The 25,148-nt window shown below is 45.9% G+C and overlaps 1 protein-coding gene and 2 pseudogenes across 3 annotated transcripts; all 3 read right to left on the reverse strand.

The window, feature by feature from the left end:
• Nucleotides 1-2,435: 2,435 nt before the first annotated feature.
• Nucleotides 2,436-24,828, reverse strand: LOC308268398 (uncharacterized protein C16orf78; the record flags this gene model as incomplete). Its single annotated transcript, XM_080703538.1, has 8 exons — nt 2,436-2,583; nt 4,878-5,133; nt 20,530-20,635; nt 21,293-21,391; nt 21,739-21,829; nt 21,896-21,994; nt 22,659-22,675; nt 24,682-24,828. 8 exons carry the CDS (start codon nt 24,826-24,828, stop codon nt 2,436-2,438), a joined length of 963 nt encoding a protein of 320 aa, XP_080559664.1.
• LOC308267866 (zinc finger protein 639-like) lies at nt 10,858-15,455 on the reverse strand (annotated as a pseudogene). The gene is made up of 2 exons: nt 14,774-15,455; nt 10,858-10,875 (listed from the first exon to the last, which is right to left on the reverse strand). The product of its transcript is annotated as a zinc finger protein 639-like (transcript).
• Nucleotides 15,735-17,588, reverse strand: LOC308267867 (zinc finger protein 639-like; annotated as a pseudogene). Its single transcript has 3 exons — nt 17,376-17,588; nt 16,387-16,496; nt 15,735-16,145 (listed from the first exon to the last, which is right to left on the reverse strand). The product of its transcript is annotated as a zinc finger protein 639-like (transcript).
• Nucleotides 24,829-25,148: the final 320 nt, after the last annotated feature.

The following is a 25,148-nucleotide window of genomic DNA, read 5'->3' on the forward strand; positions in this document are numbered from 1 at the left end:
CAGCCTCCCAAGTACTGAGATTGCAGGCGTGTGCCTCTGCACCCGGCTTTCATCATTCATTTTAGAGAGGGTGATAAGCTGAACAGAGTGGTAGGAAACGGAGGGAAAGAGGCCCTTGGGAGGACGAAAGGCTGGTGGCTACGGTGAGTGAAACAAAGCCTGGCCCCCTGGGGCCAACTCTGTTCTCTAACTTTTTTTCCACTCTTGCATTTATTTATTTATTTGTTTATTTATTTATTTATTTATTTGGTGCTGAGGATTGAACCCAGGGGCATTCTACCTTTCAGCTACACTCCCAGCTCTATTTTGTTATTATTTTGGAACAGGGTCTCGCTAAGTTAATGAGAGTCCCACTATTTGCTGAGGCTGCCCTTGAACCTGCAGTCCTCCTGTCTCAGCCTCCAAGTACTGGAATTACAGGCCTGCACACCATGCCCAGCTTGACCCTTGTCCTTTCTGAACATACTAAGCAACAAAAGCTGACTTCTCCCCTTCCCAGTGGTTTGAGTGAGAGGCTATACAGCAGGGCGGAGGCAAGTCAGAGGGCTGAGGGGCTTCCTGAGGGCGAGGACGCTGGGCACAAGAGAGGGGTTGGCGGAGCCCCATCCTGACCGCTTTGGGGGCAGGGGGCATCCTTGGTGGGGAGGGATCTGCAGTCCTGCAGTGAACACCTTTGAGGATGACTGAGTCTCAGCCTTGACGGAGGTAGCACTGACCAAGTGCTGGAACTTGGCAGTTGCTGTTGTCTGGTGCAGCCACATGAGAGGTGGTGGGGCCTTTAAGAGGTGGAGCCTAGAGAGGTCCCTTGGCTCTTCTCACTGCGAGGACTGCTGTAGTTCCTGTGGGCCCTGGTTGTCCTAGGGAGAAGGCTGTCATAAAGAGCAGGCCTGGCCCCTCCTACTCTGGCTTCTGTCCCCCACAGTGTGCCCTGCTGCTGGGCCCTGGCCTGGATGGGATGTGGCAGAGCCACTGCTGTACTCTGGGACCTTTAGCCTCCAAAGCCATGAGCTGTAGAACCTCTTTTTTTTTTTAATAAATGACTCAGCCTCAGGTATTTTGTTGTAGCAATAGAAAATGTACCAGTGCAGTAATGCTCAGAGAATCCCATTCCATTTCCCCTTTTGAACAGCTGATTCAAAGGAACAGGCATTTCCTGGACAGAGGCACGCATTGTCCTGCCCCTCCTTGGGGCTGACTGTGTCTCTACAGGGGCTGGGGGAGGGTGGGGGCTCTGGTGGCCCCCAAGCCTCTCTCTCACCCCAGACAGCAGTGACTTGGTGGAAAGCCCCTCTCCTCTGTGGTCTGCTCTGCAGCCTGGGCATGGGGATGCTTGAGGCTCTGGGCCTGGCCGGCATGGCGCGCCTTCAGGTTGTAGGAGTCCTGCTCCCTGCTGTGATGGCCCTTAGGTACGAGGCCGGGAGGTACCAGGGCTGGCTCTATGGGGACACGGGCTTGGTACCACGGCTTTTCAGCAGGGCTCGGCTCCTCGTGGCCAAGCCTGGTTTTGAGCTGCTTTCTGGGAAGACAGGGGCTGGGAGTGAGTTCTTTACTCACCCCAAGGGTCCACAGGGACAGCTCCCGTGCCAGTGACCGTGTTTCCTCTTTACCTGTGAGCTCCCCTTTACTGTCCACAGCGTCCCTGCCCAGCGGGTGCTGTCCTCAATACCTCTTTACAGATGAAGGCACAGAGAGGTGAAGTGACTTGTGTCAAGTCACACAGCGAGTAAGTGGGGCGGTTGAGATTCAAGTTTACTTAAGTAACTTGTGGGACTGGAAGGCCCTGGGTGTGTAGCCTCGGTGGTGGGGCAGCGGGAAGGGGTGGGGGATCTCTGATCAGTCCCACAGGACTTGCCAGCGGCCTCTGTTATGGAGAAGCAGCAGGAGGCTACACCCTTTTCAGCCCAGCCCTGCCATGTCCCATCTGTGTGGCCAAGTTTTTTGGCCCCTTCAAGTGAATGTCGAGGATCTGGGCCAACAGCAAGGTTCCTTCTATCTCTGAAAACTTGCAGCTTCCTGGTGAGTACCATGTCACAAGCACCCAAAGGTCCCCTTCCTGGCTCTAGGTGTTGACTGAGGTCTCTCTAGCTCATGCTCCCTCTGAGCCCTCCACCCCACGCAAAGGCCATCCTGTACCCAGAGACCTTTGCCCTTCCCAAGGTCCCCGTGGGTGCTCTGGGCCCGTTTCCCCAGCTCTCCCCACCTCCTGCTAAGACGCCCTTCCATAGGAGTCCGCTCTCGATACCTGGAAAAGCTCGGGACTTGGACGCCGAGGACACAGCGTACACCAGCACCCAGCCCGTGCCCTCTAGGCTTGTTTTCTGTTTGCTGCTGTCTAAAAGGGAGAGCTAAGGCTGAAGGCCAGTTGTCGTGTACCAGACAGCGTCCAGTGGCCAAGGGTCATGGAAGGTGCTGGAAGCGGCGGAGGAGGGAGCGTCTTAGAGCGCCACGTTGGAGACCTGGGCGAAGATCTTCTTCGAGTCGATCTCGGCCTCCACCATGTGGGGGTGGATGTCCACGTTCATCCCCGCGTCCTTGCACAGCTTGAGCAGGGTGCGAATGTTGTTCTTGGACAACCTCAGGTATCTGTGCAAGACAAGGCCAACAGCTCAGTTTTGAGCAGCACTCGGGGGGCCTCTGCTCCAGGAGCGGTGGCGGCACGGCCCACGGCGAGGCCGCAGTGTCGCTGGCGCCGCTCCCTTGGAAACCCGTGTGCCACGCACTTCAGTCCCTTCCGAGGAAGAGACGATTCACTGTCTCAGACTCGGTAACACGCAGGATCTCAACTTACTCCAACGAGAGAAGTCAGTGGAAAGCACAGCTATGAAATGAGTGGTCATTTGGGGATTATCAACATCAGGAAAATGAGAAATCCCATCAACAGAGGAATAGTTAAGCAAAGAATGGACTAGCCCATTCTGAGGGCTCTTAATTAAAATGCCATAATTAAAAATGGCATTAGGAAGAAGGTACAACATGGCTGTCACTTTAAGCCAAGGGGGAAAAAAAAACCTAAAAGGCAAATGGTTATGGGCATCGCTGCCACAGTGTATCATCTGAGAGATGCCAGTGGCGGGGGGGAGGGGGGGATGCAGGACCGTGGAGTTAATGGCTGAGCAGTTTTAGGATTACAGGTGCAAATTTTATTTTCATAATAGTGAAACAATTAATAGTGGCCATTGATTTAAACTACTTCCTAAAGCTCCATGATTCTGACGTATGCTGAAAGAGGGAACTGACCCATCCTCGTGAAGCCCAAGTGCCTCCGCTAGCAGAATGGCAGAGGGCTCCTCTCCCACCACCAGCGTGCCTGTGCTGGTTGGTTGCTTTGCTTCAGAAGCGGGAGGAGGCGCTGCATGTTGATGGGAACTGGTTTCCTGCCTGGGGGAATGGCGTCCCTTCCCTTGGCGGTCTCTCAGAGCTCACCTGTTCTTAGAGCCAGCTCACACCCCTCACCTGTCCCCACACCTGGATTAGCCTTTCCTCGGCCCCTGCGGCCACAGTCCGCCCGTCCTCCGTGACCAGCCGCAGAGGGTCTCACACCTTGTACATGTGCGCACTCACTAAAACCTCATTCTGAACCACGTCATCCTTTTCTTGGATACGATTCTCTCTCTCTCTTTTATTCCAGGGTCATTCTACCTGCAAACTACACCCCCAGCTTTTTAAAAAAAACTCTTCTTTTTTGGTGGTACTGGGGTTCCTGGAAACCCTTCTACCTCCAGGCTAAACTCCCAGATAGCTATTTTTTATATTTTTTTATTTGGAAACAGGGTCTCTTAAGCCAGCGAGGCTGGCTTCGAACCTGCGCCATCCTCCTGTCTCTGCCTTCCAAGCACGGGGATTATAAGCCTGTGCCACCATGCCCGGCTTAACTCTCTATTTTGAAACAGAGTCTCACTAAGTTACAGAGGGCCTCACTCAGTAGCTGAGGCTGGCTGTGAACCTGTGATCCTCCTGTCTGTCTCCCAAGTGCTGGGATTACAAGCATGTGCCACCACACCTGGCTTCTTGGATGCTTTTCTAATGGCTTCATAGATGCTATTCCTTCAAATACTCATCCCCCTCCTTGGAGGGTCAGATTCTTATCCAAATCTCTTGCCTCCCCATCATGGAGCCCAGGCAGGCTGTCTGTTGACCAGAGTCAGTTAGAACCACTTTGTCAATCTGAAAGCCACAAAGTACTCCAGCGGTGGGAGCAGCCCACGAGGGCCATCACCTAGGGCTCTATTCATCTTTCAGCCACTTAACTGCTCCTATTCCTTGGCCAGTCCATGAGTGGAGTAGGCATTTTTTTTTCTTAAGGGAGACATTTGGCTTCTGGACATTTGAGTTCACCTTAGACCTATGGATGAGTTTAATGCTATCAACGTTATAGGGATGACCACATAATCGTGTGGTCTCTCTTTCCTGTCAGCTAAATGTCTTGCACTTTGTCATGTATGTCTTCATAGCCAAGGATAACTCTGGACTAGGGAGAGGAATCTTTGGATTTTTTGGGGGGAGGTGAGGAGAATCAAACTGTTGTTGCTGAAAAACAGCAGGTCCTGATAAACCAGAGAGCAAGCAAGAAAGGAGACCCTTGGGAAGAGCAGTAAGTATCAAATCATTCTGCACTTGGTTCATGGTCCCTTTGGGAGTCTAAAACCCCAAACAAACAGCAGACAGCCACTGGGGTGGTGGCTACTACCACCAGCAATTCACCCCCATGGTATGAGGACCTTAGGAGAATTTCCCATTAAAATGGGGCCACAAGCAACTCATGCTTTTCTTTCTGAATACCATTCATGGCTCCCAGATTTCCAGGTGTCTGAACCAGGAACAGCAGTGATCAAAGCCACCGGCTGTCCTGGAACACCCTCAGCCCCAGGGCCACTCACCGGCAGCTCAGCACCTCCTCGGGCTTCAGCATCTTCATGGTATCCATCTTGGGCTCCGTGCCCTTCTCCATGAGGCTCTTCAGCTTGCGCTCATATGTAGAGTCGGGCGTCTTGTTTCCCCAGTCTCGCAAGAGGGTTGCCTTCCGGTTGTTAAAGATGGTGTCTTGCAGTGTGGAATCTAAGGAGCTGCTCTGCCGCCGGAACGTGTTTGGTCGCTGCGTGGATTCTAGGGCAATGGCATCCTTGATGTCTAAGTCTGAAATTGAACAGACGTCACCAGGCAGTTAGATCCTGGGAGAAGGAGGCTTCTGATAATACCCGGGCTAAGACACGAGGTCTTTTCAAGGCTCCTGCAGGGTCCATTCCTCCCTTTGTCCCACCTCCTTCTCCAGGGGAAGTTAGCCTGGAGAAGCAGAGAAAGCAAGGAGAGGAGATGAGCTTTGAGGGGGGCTTTGAGGGACAAATAGTTTATCAGACAGAAAATGAAGAAGAGGATTGCAGGCAGTAGAAACAGCATGCATGAAACCCCAAACACACAAAACTGTCACTGTCTATGTGACCTAAATATGAAGTCTGTACGGAATAAAAGCCTACTGGGGCTAGAGCTTGGAGATCTTAGTATTTTTTGTTAAATTCTCCTAATTATTTTATAAGTTTTAACTTATGAGAATGGATTATTTTCTACTACTTCCATTTCTAATTGGTATGACTACTATAAAGAAAAGTCCATTTTATTTCAATATATTTGTTTAGTACACCAAAACCCCAAATTTATTAAATTTTGACTAAAAAATTTTGAGTTTTGCAGAAGTGCAATCATGTTTGGCATAAATGAAAATCTCTTCTTTCCAATGTTTATAAAAATTACATACCCGGCCAGACCCCTGGTGAAACTGGGGCCTGGTCGCAAGGCCCTGGGTCCCGGGTGGGGGTCAGGTGGGGCACGCCGGACCCCGGAAGAGCCGGGGCCCAGGTCGCAGCACTCTGGGCCCCAGGCGGAGTTGTGTGGAACATGCTGGACCCCTGGGGAAACCGGGTTCAGGTCACAGTGCTACTGAGTGCCTGATCCCACAACCTCCTCAAACCACGCATACTGTCTTCTCTTATTAAAAAAAAAAAGGAAAAGAAAATATAAAAATATTGGAGAGGGGTCAAGAAGGCCGTGGTGGATGCCAGGATACTGGAGATGAAGACAAAACTTATCCAAATGAACTGGAACTTTTGGAAAAATTCCCCGCGAAGGAGGACTGCTTCTCTACATTCTTAAGAATCTTGGACATCTCCTGTAAGGAGAGAGTTTAGCGGAGACCTAGGAGAAAGGCGGTGTTGGAAGTGGTCTCTGCGATGGCAGTGGAGACTTGTATTCAGGAGAAGCAGAAATCGGATTCTACCAACCTTATTATTTGGAGAAATTACACCAAAGGTCGAATGCTACCGTCACGCATGCTTAGGAACACTGGACAACATTCAGAGTGGAAAAAGAGCTTGGGAAAGATTTGAAATGGTGGAGGCAGTGGCAGTGGCAGTGGCAGTGACCAGTACTCAGGGGAGGCAGAGATCTGATGCATTACACCTGGAACCTTTGAAGTAATGACACCAAAGGCAGAATGCTACCACCACGCACCCTCGAGAACGTGGGACAAATGGTTGGGCAAAGAGGGTGCTCGAATTGGAACCTGCTGAGGGATGAGGCCGGCAATGGACACAGCAAAGCTGGGTTTGGAGCCTGCCGTGAGGCAAGGCCGGTGCTGGGGCCTCCAAGGCCGGGATTGGAGCCTGCCGAGGGGTTAGGCCAGTGCTGGGGCCAATGGCCGGCATCGGAGCCTGCTGTGAGGCAAGGTTGCTACTGGGGCCTCTGAGGCCGTGATCGAAGCCTGTCGAGGGGTTAGGCTGATGCCGGGGCCAGTGGTCGGCATCGGAGCCTGCCATGAGGCAAGGCTGGTGCTGGGGCCTCCAAGGCCAGGATCGGAGCCTGCTAAGCGGTTAGGCCGATGCTGGGGCCGATGGCCGGCATCGGAGCCTTCTGTGAGGCAAGGCCGCTACTGGGGACTCTGAGCCAGGATCGAAGCCTGCCAAGGGATTAGGCCGATGCCGGGGGTCAACGGCTGGCATCGGAGCCTGCTGTGAGGCAAGGCCGGTGCTGGGGCCTTTGAGGCCAGGATCGGAGCCTGCCGAGGGGTTAGGCTGGTGCTGGGGCCAGCAAGGCCGGCATCGGAGCCTTCCGTGAGGCAAGGCTGCTGCTGAGGCCTCTGAGGCCTGGATTGGAGCCTGCCAAGGGGTTAGGCCAGTGCTGGGGCCAGCGAGGTCAGGATTGGAGCCTGCCGTGAGGCAAGGCCGGTGCTGGGGCCTCCGAGGCTGGGACTGTAGCCTGCCGAGGGTTTAGGCCGGTGACGGGGCCAGTGGTCGGCATCAGAGCCTTCCGTGAGGCAAGGCCGCTACTGAGGCCTTAGAGGCTGGGATCGGAGTCTGCCGTGAGGCAAGGCCAGTGCTGGGGCCTCCAAGGCCAGGAGAGGAGTCTGTTGAGGGGTTAGGCCGGTGCCAGGGTCAGCGAGGCTGGGATCAGAGCCAGCCGAGGGGTTAGGCCAGTGTGGGGGCCAGTGAGGCCAGAATCGGGGCCTCCCATGAGGCAAGGCCACTGCTTGAGCCAGCGAGGTCTCGATCAGTCCACCGGGTAGCCAGGCCACTACTGGGGCCATCAAGAGTGGGATCGGTACTTGCAACGCGGCATGCACAGAGAAATATCACAGAAAATAAAAACAAGATGCTTCCCCTAATCAGCAATAACTAGGAGGAAAGGGGCAACAGGAAGAGGTCGAGTTATAGAAAGGGCCCTATAGTGAAGCTATTAAGGTGACCAATCAGAGAATATGGAATAGGGGAGATGGAGCCTCTTTAAAAAGCAGGAGGTACATAAACATATGTATCAAAGTTAATCACCAAACAAGCATGGGATTGAGGGAGGGGGAGGGAATGGGATGGGGGCTGGATGAGGGCTAATTGGATGATGTGTGCTTGTATATCCTCTCAAATCTTGTATTCCAATGTGATATATGATTACAATGCACCAATAAAAATAAAGTAAAAAACAAATAAAAATTACATACCCTTCTTGACATACTACATTCGACAGACCCTCTAAAACAGTGCCACTAGGACCATGTCCTCCACTTTGTTTCCAATTTTAGCATTTCATCATTCAGAAAAATTTCCAAGCCAGGTGTGGTGGCGCACACTTGTAATCCCAGCATTTGGGAAGCTGAGACCGGAGGATCGCAGTTCGTGGACAGCCTCAGCTACTTAGTGAGGCCCTCTGCAACTCAGTGAGACCCTGTTTCAAAATAAAGAATAAAAAATAGGGCAGGGGGTGTACCTCAGAGGTGGAATGTCCCTGTATCCCCATACCCGCCAAAAAAAAAAAAAAAAAGAAATCAAGAAGAAAAGTTTCCCCTATTTTCAGCATATATCTTATATTTTGGAAGGTTAGATTTTTATTTTTATCAATAATAGCTTGATCATCTACTGATGTGGTCATATAGCCTTTCCTTTAATTTGTTGGCATAATAAATTACATTGCTATGTATCCTAATATTGAACCATTCTTTACCTGTTGTGATAAATCCCACTTAGTTATGATGAATTATTAATCTTAGACATTGGCATATTTGACATATTTTCACATACTAGGTCTGCTTGCAAAATATTTTCATATTTTCTCATCTCAATTGTGAAATTGGCTTACTTTTTGGCATAAAATTTTAGTATTATGTTAAGATGGCTTAAGTTAATGCAGAAACGTCTATATGGTCTGTAATAGTTGAAGTGACATGGAAATTATTTGCTCTTTAAAGGTTAGATAGCAGAAAAGATGGCAAATGCCCATGAGGGGAGAAACTTGCCATTGTGTATGTACTACAGGATTTAAGTATAGGTCGACGTTCATGAGAAAGCAGGTAACAAACTGTCCAGTGCTGGTGCTAGTCTCAACAGCCTGTGCTGCCACTTTCTACACATGTGACGTTGAGCAAGTTGCTCTTCATCTCCCAAGCCTCAGATTCCTACCTTTAAAATGGAAATACTAAGCCGGGCGTGGCGGCGCACCCTGTAATCCCCGCTTGGGAGGCGGAGACAGGAGGATCGCGCTGGTTCGAGCCAGCCTCGCTGTCTTAAGAGACCCTGTTTCCAAATAAAAAGTATAAAAAAGGTCAGGGAGTGTAGCCTGGAAGTAGAAGGGTTTCCAGGAACCCAGTACCACCACCACCACCAAAAAAAAAAAAAAAAAAGGAAATAATAAATAATATCTACCTAAAAAAATGTTAGATAGAATCTACATAGGTTCTATAAAATATGGAATACATACCTCTATATGATAACACAGATGCAAAATATCTAAATGATTTTTAGCAAATACATTTAATATGAATTAATAAGAATATAATAATATAAATTAGTATGAATGTATAAACTTATTTCTTATCTTTGCTTACATATCCTTGCTCCCCAAGTTCTTGTAAATTTTCACTCTTCATTTTAATGAGGCTTGTGTTAATTTTACATTATTTATCACTTGCTTTCCCCCAAAGTTAGCATTGTATTTCCTTTTAATTACTTTTTAAATCTTGATTTTAACTAATCTCAGGCAGCATTTAATATATTCTTTCTTTTTCATAGTAATTTTATTTTCTACTTAAAATGCTAGTTATTTCTTTGACTTTCTCTTTTATAAAGACAAGAATCATTACTTTTAGTTTTGACTCTAAATTTCGCTCTGAGTGTACATTTTGCCTCTGTTCCAAAGGTTCCAATGTAAAACTGGCTTATTTGCATTAGTTTTTTGATATATGGGTAATTTGGGTGTGTGTTTATTAATTTACATTTTTTAAATCTGAGTATTTAAATTTTTTTTATTATTGGGTTAGATACTGTGGGTGACTTGAAATCTTTCCTTTTTTGAATGTTAATGTATAATTAATCAATTAAACCAGCACATGCAGGAAGGGAGATTACACAGACAATAAATATGGCAAGACAAGGGCACTAAAAAGTGCTTGTAAATATACTTTGCTATGTCCACCAGGGCAAGACACACAGAGATGAGAAGTGATCCAACAAAGTTCTAGAGATGAAAATGATACTGACTGGAATGAAAAATACATGGGATGGGATTAGCAAGAGACTAAGCATGGCAGAAGAAAAGGTTATCGAACTTGACATCGCCACAGAACGATAAATCAGCAAGGAAAAGACTGAAGCATAAAGCCAGTGAGCAGTGGAACTTTAAGTACATTAAACTGGGGCAACCAAAAGAGAGAGGAGAAAATGAGAGAATGAAAAATAAACTGAAAAAATAATGGCTAAAGACTTGCCAAATTTGATAAAAACTGTAAACAAAGAATCTCAACCAACTCTAAACGCAAACACGAAAAATATGAAACAAATGACATTAAGCACATGGCAATAAATTTGGCTAAAGAGAAAATTTTAAAAGAGGACAAAGGGGGAAAAAGTACATCATAAAGAAATCAGGAGGACAGCAACTTCCCATTGAAAACACAGCACCTCTTGAAAAGTTTTGAAAGAAGAGGATCAACCGGGCGTGGTGGCACATACTTGTAATCCCAGTACCTGGGAGACTGAGACGGGAGATTACAGGTTCTCTGTCAGCCTCAGCAATTTAGTGAGACCCTGTTTCAAACTAAAAAAATATATAAATATAAAATAGGGATGGGGGTTTGTCTCAGAGGTAGAACACCCCTGGGTTTAATCCCTAGTAATGTGGAGGTGTGTATGCGTGTGCACAAGCACACTCAAGAAAAGTATCGTCTTAGAACTCCACACCTAGAAAAGTGATCGTTTAGAAACAAAAATAGAATGAAGACCTGAAAACTGTTCAAAACTGAAATGAACACACAAAAAAGCTGTAGGAATTTAATACCAATAACCCCAATGAGATATATTAAAAGAAGACAGAGGGAAAATGACTCTAGACAGAAATCTGGATCTACGCAAAGGAGTGAAGAGCATTAAAAATGTTAAAAGTGTGGGCACAGCCGGGCATGGTGGCTCACGCTTGTGATCCCAGTCCTTGGGAGGCTGAGACAGGAGGATCACAGGTTCATGACCAGCCTCAGCAACTTACTGAGGCCCCCCCACAACTTAGTGAGACCCCGTTTCAAAATAAAGTATAAAAAACAGGGCTGAGGGTATAGCTCAGAGGTAGAATGCCTCTGGGTTCAATCCCTAATTGTGCAAAGAAAAAAAAAATGTGGGCATATGGAAAAGTTTGTTTGTTTATTTATTTATTTATTTATTTATTTAGTGGTTCTGGGGATTGAGCCCATGGGTATTCCACCTCTATGCTACTCCCTCAGCCCTATTCTATTTTGATTTTGAAACAGGGTCTAACTAGGCTGATAAGTCTCAGTTCTTGCTGAGGCTGAGGCTGTCCTTAAACCTGCAATCCTCCTATCTCAGTCTCCCAAGTACTGGAATAACAAGTGTTATTCCACCATGTCCAGCTTAAAAGTCTCTTTATAATGTAGTTTTTAAAGCAAAAAACAAACAAACTACAAAACAAAACCAATGATGTACTGTGGAATTTGTAACACTTGAGGATATATCACGTGTGACAGCAGCACGAAGGGGCTGAGCAGGGAGAGGGAGACAGGAGGATCAGGCAGGTTCGAAGCCAGCCGCACTGGCGTAAGAGACCCTCTTTCAAAAATATAAAATAGGTCTGGGAGTGTAGCCCTGAGGTAGAAGGGCTTCCAGGAACCCCAGTACCACCACCAAAAAAAAAAAAAAAAAAAAATCTATTAACTTTATTTTAAAACAATGTCAACTGTTATCCACACTAACAAAAACTTGATTTCTCGTGTTTTGCAGGAGGGGAAGGTAGATTGCTGTAGGTTAAAGATGTGTGCCTAAACTCTGAATCAATCGCTAAAATGATGCAACACATGGTTATAGCTAATAACCAAGAAAGAAGATGAGAAGGAAACAGCAACAACAAAATACTCAGGAGGAAAAGGGGAGAAAGAATGGAGTAAACCAGAAACAAATACCAAAATGGCAAATTTAGACCTCCTGACCATATCAGTAATACATCTAGTATAAATGGTTCAAGCATCCTAATTATAAGGCTAAGACCATCACCTTCTGATGAATTAAAAAACAAAATCGTGATCCAATCATATGCTTCCTGCCAGACACTTTTGTTTTTATTTTTGTTAAGGTATAATAAAAATACAGTTGTACATATTTAAGGTATAGAAAGTGATGATTTGATATACACACACACATATATATGTATATATATGTATGTATATATATATAATATGAAATGATTACCACAATCATGTCAGTTAACACATTCATCATCTCAAATAGTTATCTTTTTGTATGTGTATGGTTAAAATCTACTCTGTTAGCAAATTTCAAATATTAATAAAATTATAGCATTTTTCTAGATACATTAAAATCTATTAACTTTAGCCGGGCATGGTGGCGCACGCTTGTAATCCCCGCTCTTGGGAGGCAGAGACAGGAGGATCGTGCAGGTTCAAAGCCAGCCGCGCTGGCGTAAGAGACCCTGTTTCAAAAATATAAAATAGGTCTGGGAGTGTAGCCCTGAGGTAGAAGGGCTTCCAGGAACCCCAAGTACCACCACCAAAAAAAAAAAAAAAAAAAAATCTATTAACTTTATTTTAAAACAATGCCAACTGTTATCCACACTAACAAAAACTTGATTCTGAATGTATTTTTGTTTGAAGTTTTAAAATGGATGATGAAATTCATAGAAGAAATCAAAAGGATGATTGTGTATGAAAGAGAGTGAAGAGGTTTTAGATAGCAGATACCCAAACACATTTAAATAAGAAGAAGTCGGCTCAATGTTAAATATCATAGTAGAGTAACTAGTCAGCAATTTATGAAACATTTCAAAATAAGCAGAGGCATCTGGAGGTCTCCCAAGAAATGAGAAATGTTTGGGGAGATGGAAATGCTAATTTCCCGGATTGATAATTATACATTTTATTTATTTATTTTTAAAATTTTTTATTGGTGTATTGTACGCATACATCTTAGTGGGGTACAAGATGGTAGAGGCATACATGCACACATCACCCATTTAGCCCTTCCCCAGTTCCCCCATTCCCTCTCTCCTCCCTCCTTCTCATGTTTGACTTAATGGAAAAGCTACATTCGATTATGTGTATGCATGTGTATGACATTGTTAACCTGGACACTCAGTGTTGGGAGGGAGGGAAAAGGGAAGCAGGGGTGGGGGGAGGGCACCAAGTACTGTGTGAATGGATGCCGTTGTCAACACGATCCACATTGTGATGTGAGACTATAGTGCATCAGTTTAAAAAAAGAAAGAAAATGAGTGTATAATTAACAAAGCTTTGGAAATTCCAAAATCAAGAGATCAAATGGTGACAGATAATTATACATTTCATACATTGCCAAATTATCACACTGCACCCATAAATATGTGTTATTATGTCAGATATAAAAAGATAAAATATTTAAAAGTTTTATATGAGTAGGTATAATTAGTTTCTTCATTGTTATACTTTAAAAATGTTTTTAAACTTACATATCAGAGTTGAAAGTGATTTACATAACACAAGTATAATACTAGAAAATTTAGAATTTGTCTATATATTACCCTTGCCAGTGAGTTTTATTCATTTTTATGTTTTTATGTTGTCAATTGGTATCTTTTTATTTTAGCTGAAGACCTCGCTTTAGCTAGTTGTAGTGGTGATGAACTCTCTCGACTTCTGCTTATTTGGGAAAGTCACTATTTCTTCATTTCTGAAAAAGAGCTATTATAAGTATATTCTTGGTTGTCAGGGTTTCCTCCCTGCTCCACCAATATTTTGAATATATAATCCTACTCTTTTCCTGGCCTGCACGGTTGCTGCTGAGAAATTCACAGATAGTCCCATGAAGACTGCCTGGTATATGACAAGTTGTTTTCTCTTGCTTTCAAAACTGCTTTGTCTTAGACTCCTGATAATTTAATTATGTGTCTTGGTTTAGATGTTTTTGTGTTGAACTATTTGGAGACCTTTGGGTATAAGGAGTCTGGATATTTATATCTGAATTTCCAAATTTGAGAAGTTTCCAGCCATTATTTTTATAAAATAATTTCATTTTAATTGTCTAACCCATTACCAATCCCAACATAAATTATTCAGTATATAGATAGTAACTTGAAAAAAAGAACCAAAGATTAACTGCCAAGAAAGCTGCATCTTTTCTTTCTACTATGGTACTGACTTCCTTGTGTTAATCTAAGAAACACACAGACAGTCCACTGATTGCTTAGATGCTAATTCCTGATGGGGCATGAAAAAGGAGGATCTGGTTTCTTAGCAATGGAAGTAAGAATGACTTAAACGTACATCATGCTGCCAGTTATTATTACTGGTAGTACAGTAACCTAATGACTTCATACAAGAAAAACTCAGCTTGTCTTGAGTTAAGAAAAAGTTAATAGCACCTATGGTTAAGGAAGGAAAATGAGAGTTTCTTCAGTACATCTGTTTCTTTTCAGTTCATGAAATTGGAGCACATGCACAATCCTAGATGACAGTCACCAAGAGTGATCAAAACTGCAGACTGCTGTGCAGCCGAAAATATCACAGTCAATACAGAATTATACACAAAACGTAGCAATGCCAAGAAAAAGACAAGACAAGAAAAACTTACTCAGTAAAGGTAAATCTTATAAGTTGTGTTTAAAACTATCAATTTAAAATTCTCCAAAAATTTGAATGTATTATTTTACATAAACATTATCTAAGGTAAAAATAAAGAGGAAAAAATTAAGCTGTCTCATGGGCTGGAGGGTGATTTATTAATTCCCTTTTATTTTCAAACCTCACGAAGAAGGCACTGCATTTATGAAGTAAGTTGGCTGAATGCTTGAAATCTAGATAAATTTTAAGATCTTCAATATTACCCGTTAAATAGAAACAATATTGACATAAATCCCTTCAGATAAATGTAAATTTAAATGCTTGCAATATTCTAGCATACTTGAAAAGCCCTTCCTAGAGTCACCACAAACATGAAGAAATAGGAGTGTGCTCAATAGCAACATGGAAACCACATCTTTGCCATACAAAGAAGTTTTTATATTTGTTGAAGGTATTTTGCTTAAGAGGCTGGACTGTCCACATTCTCCATTGTTATACTTACACAATTCTTCTAACTTACACGCATGCTCATTTACCACATGACTATGCAAGTCTTCTGGGACATTCCTTTCACTTCCACAGAACTGACACAGAACCATTCATTGCAGCTGTGCGCCTGGAAATGCAGGTAGAGCTCGCTGCTCACTCCTGGAGCGGTGCTCACTGCAGGGGCTGTCTGCAGTGTGTTGGCCGAGGTTCTCAAAACGACTGTCCTGTAGTCGCAGTCTTTCCAAATGTAGGGATCCTCTCCCTGTAGTCTGGCACGTTCAATCAGAAGCATGTTGGTAGAGGAACTTTCCTTGCATACATGGCACACATTTGAATCGAAATGTTTATGCTTCAGAATCACATGCTGCTTTAAGTCAGAAAAAGATTTATTACTTTTTTGTGTGTGTGGTACTGGGGTTCCTGGAAGCCCTTCTACCTCCGGGCTACACTCCCTGACCTATTTTATACTTTTTTATTTGGAAACAGGGTCTCTTAAGCCAGCGCGGCTGGCTTCCAACCTGCGCGATCCTCCTGTCTCCGCCTCCCAAGCGCGGGGATTACAAGCGTACGCCACCACGCCTGGCAAAGATTTACTATTGAATTCACAAATTTCACGTTTATGGAAGCCACTGCTGGTAGCTCTCTGTGAAGGCGATTTCTACTGGGTAGTTGTTTTCCAAGTGTCGTTCATATCAAGAATTTTACAAAGTTTGGCTGGTGGCCCTTCATCAGTTTGGTTTTGGAGATTTTTGGAGGAATTGTTTTCCATCTCTACATCATAATCCTCAGGAATCAGTCAGAACGTCTTGGGTGGTGTGGGCTTCTGTAGCACTCTCCTATGGAACTTGCTGCTTGACCGATTCAGGTGAGTCGCACTCCTCATCAAAAATTTCAACGTCACCAGGTTTTTCTGTAGAAAAGGTAGTGTGGTCTAGAATTCTAAGTACAGGACCGGGAACCAGGTAGTTCTGATTTCTGTTTCTGGCCTTCATTCCATTTGCAAATCTTGGCAAATCATTTGATGTCCTGGAATCAGAATCATCATCTTTGTTCTCAAAATATTTAAAGCCATGCGCCGGGCTTGGTGGCGCATGCTTGTAATCCCCGCGCTTGGGAGGCGGAGACAGGAGGATCGCGCGGGTTGGAAGCCAGCCGCGCTGGCTTAAGAGACCCTGTTTCCAAATAAAAAAGTATAAAACAGGTCTGGGAGTGTAGCCCGGAGGTAGAAGGGTTTCCAGAAACCCCAGTACCACCAAAAATAAATAAATAAATAATAAATAAATAAAATAAAAAATAAATAAAAATAAAGCCTGGGTGTCTCATAGAACAGACACCGTAACAAGATCAGAAAAAGTCCATTGATATATCTGCAATTCTGCTTATTCCAGAGGAATCTGAATTAATGAGATGGGTATAAAGTCTTTTTTCTTTTTTAAGGCTATTCACTCATATCTCTTCAATTTGGCATGATTCTTAAAACTGCAGTAAGGAAGAATGAACTGGGGGAAGTTTCCACAGATGGCAAAAAAAAGCCTCAATTTTACTGAAGAAACAGACTCAATGAAAGTCAAGTCAACTAAGAAGTGGCAGAACCAGAGATAAAATACGTCTTCTTTTTTTATTTATTTATTTATTTATTTATTTATTTATTTATTTATTTATTTTTATTGGTGCATTATATTCATACAACTTATTGGGGTAAAAAACTTGTGTGTACAAACATGTACTCATCGCTGATTTAACCCCTACCCAAATACCACCCCATTCCCTCCCCGCCCCTCCCTTCCTTGCTTGGCTTAGTGATTGACTTCGATATGTTTAAGTACATTGTGTGCTTTAGAGATTTTTCTCTTCTCCCTCCTTTCTCTTCCTTTAGGTTATCTTGTTTGCTCCTCTTTTCTCCCTAACTCTCACATATTAGGGAAAGCATCTGATTTCTTATTTTTTGTGACTGACTAATCTCACTTAGCATAATGTCCTCCAGTTCCATCCATTTCCCTGGAAATGACGTAATTGAGTTTTTTTTTTTAATGGCTGAGTACGTCTTCTGATTCCAGTGTGTGTACATCTTCATCGCTAAGCTACCTCCGAGTTATAACTTTCATCCGGTTCTTACTCTCCTTTCCTAGTCATCAATTGGAAGGTCCAGGAGGTTCCCAGCTGGCCCAGGAGCTGAGCACTGGAGCCCTGGCCAGGGGTTGCATGGGCAGGCTGCTCCTGAGCTCCACCAGGCCGGCCGTCTCCCTCCCACAAACCCAGCCCCCCAGCCTCCCGGCTGTCATTTCTTGAAATGATTTACCAGCCCTTTCTTTCTCTCTTTTTCCTGAACAACCAGGAGAAAGGCGTTGTTTTGCTTGATGGTATCCCGTGAGTCCTGCAGGCATTCTTCATTCGCTTGGCTCCTCCATCTGGACAATTTCACATGAGTGTCTTTGAATTCACTCTTCTGCTTGTCCAGGCTGCTGTTAAAGTGCTCTGTTGAACTCTTCTGATCACATATTGTATTCTCCATCTCTCGAATTTCTGTTTGGAGTTTTTTTTTTAATAGTTTCTATTTCTTCCTTGCATATTTTCATTTTGTTCACATATTGTTTTCCTCGTTTCATTTACTTGTCTGTTTTCTTGTAGTTCACTGAAAAAATTTTTAAATTTTTTATTGGTGCATTATATTCATACATTATATTGGGGTCATTGAAATTTTTAAGAGGATTTTTCTGTATTCTTTTTTCACTTGGCACATAGATCTTCATTTGTTTAGGGCAATTTCTTGCAGCTCTAGTAATTTTCTTTGGTGGTGTCATGAGGAAACTCAGTTTAAATACAAAGACACAAATAAGTTAGAAAGATAACAAGGAAGTAATTGCCATACTAGCTGAAAACTGCAGGAAGCTCTTTTAGTGGAAGAAAATCAGTTCAAACTAAGATAATGGTAATGATTATATGGAGAGGAAGAAAAAGAGATTAAAATATTAAGGAGATAGGAGGGACAGGCCCCATTAACTGTTCATGAAGGCTGAGAGAGGGGCAAGTAATAGAATGGAATCACTGTCTTCTGACTTTGGCCACTGTGTCGGGATACTCAACACAGTGAGTACCTGTCTGTGAGGGTGCAGATGGGTGGGCAATCTGAGCTCACTGAGTGGGAGTTACACATGTCACTCGATCCATGCCCTTCCTAGGGTCTGCTTTGTTTGGAATTTACCTCCCAACCCAGATGCTACCTGATGGTAAGGCCTTTTGCCATTTGGCACAGGAAGCGGTTCTTGCTATGCCATTTTAGTCCTGGTGCCTCCTCTGGATGCCCAGGTCGTTTCTAGGTGCCTATGAGCATTGGCTGCAGAACGTGGGCTGGCCCACTTTTGCCCTCTAGTGGCTCCTGGCTGATTATGTTAGGAGATACGAGATTTCTTCCTTCTCCAGTGGATATATTTGTCTTTGATGATGGGGAAGAGAAAAGAGATGTAGAGGATCCATTAGCCAGCAAGTCAGCTGTCCTGATGCATCCTTGTGCATTGAGAGGCAAACAGTTACTTAACCAGCAGGCATGAGTCTTTTTTTTAGGGGAGAAACTGATTTGTTTAGGAAAATATCTTCACAGCCTACTTTGGGAATGAAACAAAGATAACAAAGATCCTTCCAGTCAAAAAGCCAGTGGATGGGGGAGAAAGGAAAGAAAGAGGAAGGAGAGCCTAACAGAACTGGGACCAGGGTCAGGCAAGCCTGATTCCCTGGGGAAAAAGTTTAAGGAGACTCACTCTCAGATTCATTCAAGTGCAGCGTCAGCCCTTGAATATGAGTGCCTCCTTAAATTTGTGCCCTGAAAGCCTGGTTCCAGGCTGAGAGGAGCTGTTCTGCCTCTGGGGTTCAGGGAGTAGGGAGAAAAAAGAGTCTACCTGCAGCAAGATCTACAAAAGCTCCAGGACCCACAAGAATCGGGACTTTGGAGCCAGATGACTGGGAGTCACAGAAAACTTGGAGAAAGTACAGGGCTTCCCATAGGACATAAACCATTCTTGTTTTATTTTTTAAGTACATGTTTTATTTTGGAATAATTATGGATTTATAGAAAAATTGCCAAGGAAATCAAGAGTTCCTATATACTCCCTAGTTTCCCTGAATGTTAACCGATTATGTTATCACGAGTGCGTTTGACAAAACTATGAGATTTTTTTTAGATTTTACCAGTCTTACTACCAATGTGCTTTTCTGGATTTAATTCAAGATTCTACACTACATTTAGATCCAATCCTATTCAAATCCAACAGGGGCGTGGTGGTACATGCCTGTAATCCTAGCTCTTGGGAGGTTGAGACAGGAGGATGGGGGCCAGCAGAGACCTGCAGCAACACAGCAAGGCCCTTTGCTGAGCATGGTGGCTCACACCTGTAATCCTAATACTTGGGAGGCTGAGACAGGAGGACACAGGCTTATCAGTCAAACTCTGCAATTCAGTGAGGCCCTTGGCAACTTAGTGATACCCTATTTCCAAATAAAAGATGAAAAAATATTGGTCTGATGGTATATCTCAGAGGCAGTGTCCCAGGTTCAGCCCCTAGTACAATAAATAAATAAATCCAACAGGCAAGTGACTGCAGTTTGGTTACAATGACTCTGGTGTATTAATTGCAGAGGGTGCTTTTTTGTTTTGTTGTTGGCTGCTATGGGTGCAGTTTTGTGTGGGAGAACTGCTGGCTCAGGCTTGGAGGCTTTTGTCTGATTTTCCCTCAGGCCAGTTGGAATCTCTTCCAAATTTCTCTTTTATCATACATGTCTGTTTCAAGAGGCCACACACAACTAATGCATCTGTTTTTCCAACCTCACAGCACAGCCTAGCTGAAAGTTGAGCAAACTTTGCCCTTAGCACTAGTCATTGGTATTTATCTAGCATCTTTCTGTGTCAGGTAGGTGTTTTAGATGCACGATCTTGCCAAAGTCTCACAACCATACTGTGATGTCCCATTTTATACACGAGAAAACTGAGCCCCAGAGATGGAGACTTGCCCGGGTTTATATGACTGTAAGTTCACTGTAGAGTCAGATCCAGGGTTGGAACTTGAAACGGGGGATCTGGTAAGAACTACTCCTTGCCAGGTGTGAGCAGCACCTGGTGGGTTTCAGTGGGCATGTTACTTTCTATAACTGACATTGTCACAGTAAATTAATTAGAAAATTTGGGACACATGAGGTCAGTGTCACCAAAATGGCTCAGGCCCTTGGTGCACTCTGTGCCCACCTGGGAAGAGAGTCCCGGGTGGGCGGAGCCTTGACATCACTGGCTTCCAGTCTGGTTCACACCTAGCTTGTCAAATGCCCCTTGGTGTGATCCCTGAGGGGCCTCCCTGTGGGTTTCTGACTCCTGTAGGACAGAGGTTGGATGGACATGGATGCCTCTGGCCTAGGAATGGGGGTGAGCTTCAGTTCCTCTGAGATCCTGGAACTCTGGGGATCCTTACCAGACTTCTTGGGGATGATCTTGGAGTAGTTACTTGGGACTATGCTGAGGCGGTTCCCCTTCTGCTCCACTCCATAAAGCCTTCTGTATGAGGCGGCGTCCTCCTCCTTAGCTGGAGGTAAGCTCGACCCGGTGGTGGTGGGGGTGGTGGTGGTGGTGGTGGTGGTGGCAGTGGTGGTGGTAGCGGCAGTGGCCTTGGCAGTGCCCGTGGTGGTGCCCTTGGCGGTGCCCTTGGTGGTGGCCTTGGAAGAAGGAGAGAAGTCAACCTCTTCCTTAGGCTACCTGGCTTCCTCTCCTGACTCTCAAGCTCAGCAATTTCGAAGGTTTGTTAAAAGACTGCAAAGGTTGTAGAGGAGAGGCCCGCCCTGGGCTGGGGCCTGGGGAGGCCTGAGGGGAGCACCGTCTAGACTCCACTCGAGTTTCTTCCCCTCTCAGAGGAGGCCGTGCGGGGCCCTGGAGACATAGCCCTGGGAAGCCGCAGCCCTAAGTCACGTGATGTGACTAGGAGGCTCCATCCTCCCAGAAACGAAGTTCTCCTCTTTCGATGGCATTTCTGAGTGGAGAGGGGGATAGTGTGTGGAGGTGGGGGCCGCAGCTGCCTGGAACTGCCATGAGAGTTGTGTTGGTGGGGAAGGTGTGGGTGGTCCTTGGGTGTCAGTGTGGGGCCAGAGTGCATTTCAGAGCTGCAGAACGAAGAGGTGGCCATCACTGAGCTGCAGGAGGGAGCCCTCCTCCAGGTGGGGAGCAGGACAGGGAAGGCCTACCTTGTTGGTGGTCATTGCCGGCTGCTTCAGAAGACCTTTTCTTTTCTTCTCTTCCTTCTCATTGGCTTTGGGGAGCACCATCACCTTGGCTTTTTGCTTCTGAAAATGGAAAGGAGGAGAGTCCCTGGCTGCTGCTCTTGTGAGGCTTCCTCCCTCTGTCCCCAGAGAGGAGGTCCTGGCTAGTGTGCATGCCTCCCTGACCCGCACTGATCCTCTGCCTCCCGACGCACCCCAACCTCCATCCCCGGTGGACGCTCAGGGTGACTTTCCAGACCTCAAAGCTTGCTGTTTTCTACCTACCCCAGGACCCACCTAAAGCCCACCCTCCAGGAATGTGGGATCTCCTCCCAGGTGGCCTTCTCCATGGCTTCCCTGCATAAACTCCAGGCAGCAAACATGTACCTCAGGCCTCCACCCAGCCTGCCGCCCCCTCCCGCCAGTCACACCTTTCCTCCCCTGAGTGTTCCAGGGACCAGCCAGGAGCTGCACATCACCTGCTGTGAGCTGACTTTCTTGTCTGTGGTCGGTGCCTGGCCACTGTGGAGGCACGATGGTTCACTGGGGATCCCCTGGGTCCATGGACGCAGGGCCCACCAGGGGCACCTCAAGGGTGGGCCATCCTGAAAACTTCCCAGCCCACTTTGAGGGTTGGGGCTGGGGCTCTGAAGCATCAGGGGACAGACAACTTGATCTACCAGTCTCCTGTGGAGAGTGCAGTTTGTGCCTATGGGGTCATGGCCCAGGCCACAGGCTCTGGGTGAGACATCTGGTGGCATCCTCACCCCTCTGTTGCATAGTGGCTGTGTCACCTTGGGTGAATTATTCTCTCACAATGGCTTGACTTCCTTAACTGAAGAATGGGGACAATAGTAGGTTTTACCTTATAGTTTCTTTTGTGAAATACGGAGTTACTGTTCCAAGTAGATGTCAACTGTGAGTGATGGGACAAAGTCCTCTGGAGGTAGGAGGAGTCTCTGTGTGTGTGGAGAGGGTGCTAGGGCTTGCATCAGCGCGGGCTATAGAAAGGAGTGCAGGGTCACTTCACTTTAGGGGTTCCCTTGGCTTAGTGGGAAGACTGTTATTTGAGGTTTGGGCTAGGTTTTTGAGGTCAGGAGGCAAGAGGGTAAGGCCATTCCTCCAGGATGGTCCTCCTTCCATGGTCTCCCACACAATCCTCTTTATCCCCAGGGTAATTCCTGGTAATCCCCAGGAATTACCCTGGGGATAAAGTGTTTGGTGTTTGGATCACCAAACACTCCCACTTTTTGGCAAAGCTGGGTGGGAACAGTGTCAGAATTCTCAGACCCAAGAAAAGTGTGACAGTCACCCATTGAAGGGCCTGTGGCGGGGGCTCTGGACCAGTCACCTGGGGTGCACCAGAAGCTGGAATGGGGACAAAGAGTGGAGAGCCACTCCTGACCCCAGGAGAAAGGAAAAGAGTTGCGGGAACAGACAAGAATCACCCAACTGTCTCCACCAAAGGGCCCCTGCCACTAGGCCTGCCTCCTGAGACCTGGCGCCTGGCTTTATACTTCCAGGTGCTTCTGGGAAGGGTAAGGATGTGTAAAGGTTTAATTGCATTTTCAATGTAAATCTGTTCCCTTCCTACATCCAAAATTGTTTACAATAAAAGCCAGAAATAGTGTGAAGCTGTTAAAACATTATTAGAATTATAGTCATAGTGATGGGAGGCAGGAGCATAGTAACTGTGATTTCTGTGTCTGAGGTTAATTGAGTTCTGAGAGACCCAGGCTAGCAGTAACCCATCTGCTTTAGCCAGTCTCATGGAATTGGCACTCAAGACCTTCCTTGCTGCAGGTGGGGAGAAGCAGAATTTTCTGAAAGCTGAACTTGAGAAAGCAGAGAAGGTGATGTGTGCTGGCCTAACAAAGTCCATGAGCTTAGGAACTAGAGAGATTTGGGTTTTAGACCTTGTCCTGCCCGTTCTTAAGTCTGTCACCCCGAGAATGTGACTTTTCTTTACCTTGGCATCCTCATCCTTCCCTTGGTGCCTGGTTGGGAGTTGAAACTGTCCCTACATAGTGCCAACGCCACAGGATAAGCATCATTAGTGATGCTGGTTTCACCATTTAGCTCTGGGGTCGGGGAGGTGAGGTCAGGTGGCACCCTCAGGGAAGATCACTTTCCAAGAACATGAATTGGTTTTCCATAGAGGATGGGCCTGGGGTGTGGTGACTCTGGGGGAAACTAAGGCTATATACTGATTGTTACAATTTCTGAAGGAGGAAAGGGCAGGTTAGAAGCACCTCCACTGTAGGGTAGACAGGAGGAGTGCTCCTTAGAATGGTGGTGGGAATGAATGCCCTTTGATCCTGGGGCCCGCAGGAGGAGAGAGGTGGCTGGGGACAGTGGGAAAGATCCCATCCTGCCAACACTGAGACCCCAGAGGCCTCCGCCTTGGGCCCTTCTCAAATACTGACCGAGGCTAACATGACCTAGTCATGGTTTGAGTGAACTTGAGACAGTTTCTTCCTGACTCTCAACACCTGACTGCCTTTTTCTTATAGCATTAGTACTTTAGAAAAATGGCATCTGAAACTCTTTGCCCCTTTGAGATGCAAGTCTTTTTTCACCGTTTTGCCACTTTTCCAATCCAGGAATGTCTTTCTCAAGGACATAGAGCCATCCTCTTGAAATATGATTATCAAGAGAGACTGTATGTTTGTTAGTCTTTGTGGGAGGGTAGGAACCTAATTATGATCAGCAACAGTGAGCAGCCCAGATGGCCTAATCCTATTAACTAACCTCCCCTCTACCTCCTGCCGTGCTTTAAAAAAAATGCTCCTGCCTTGCAGGCAGGGTGTGATGGCGCAGGCCCGGAATCCTAGTACTTGGGAGGCTGAGACAGGAGGATTACAGGTTTGAGGCCAGCTGCAGCAACTTAGTGAAACCCTCAGCAACTTTGTGAGACCCTGTTTTAAAGTAGAAAATAAAATCCGGGCATGGTGGCGCACGCGTGTAATCCCTGAGCTTGGGAGCTGGAGACGGGAGGATCGCGCAGGTTCTAAGCCAGCCGCGCTGGCTTAAGAGACCGTCTCCAAATAAAAACAAAAACAAAAAAAAAACAAAAAAAAAACAACATATATATATATATATATATATATGAATAGGTCTGGGAGTGTAGTCCTGAGGTAGAAGGGCTTCCAGGAACCCCAGTACCACCCCAAAACAAACAAAAATAGAAAATAAAAGGGCTGGGGTGCAGCTTAGAGATAGAATCCCCTGGATTCAATCTCCAGTACCAAAAAGAAAAAATAAAGTAAAATAAAAGCTCCCATCTTTTGTTTTGGGGGAGCCTGACTCAGTCTCTCTCCTGTGATGCAACAGTCTTGAATAAAGTCTTTCAACTTCTCTTTGACAACACACACCTGGACAGCCTGCTTCTTCCCCCGTCTCCGCTCCAGCCACTCCAACACCCGCGTGAGGTCAGACATTCGCCTCTCCTCGGCGGTCCTCCACATGGACTTCCTCTCTGTGGGCATGTAGCTCCTTGGGTCCCCTTGGTCCTCTGACATGCTGGAGTCTTGGTTGCACTGTGCAGGGGCTGGTACTGTCCTGCTCTCTTCACCCTGTGTCTCAGCTTGCTGGCGTGGTGACTCAGAAGGTACTGTATGGCCTCGGGTTGTGATCATAAAAGGCAGAGTTAGGACAGCAGCTGGGACATTGGCCTTAAAACCAGAAGGGCTGGGAGTGATTGTGAGGTCACTGCCAGCCTTGGCAGCTGGCCCCTGGGGTCAAAGTGGAGGTGGGACATTAGCCACTTTCCACCTTCCTCACGTGACCTCTGCCTGCGTCAGGCACTATTTCTTAGCTGGACTCTGCCACTGTCCCGGTA

Source organism: Muscardinus avellanarius, assembly GCF_963383645.1.
Source record: "Muscardinus avellanarius genome assembly, chromosome: 10".
Classification (NCBI taxonomy): Eukaryota; Metazoa; Chordata; class Mammalia; order Rodentia; family Gliridae; genus Muscardinus; species Muscardinus avellanarius.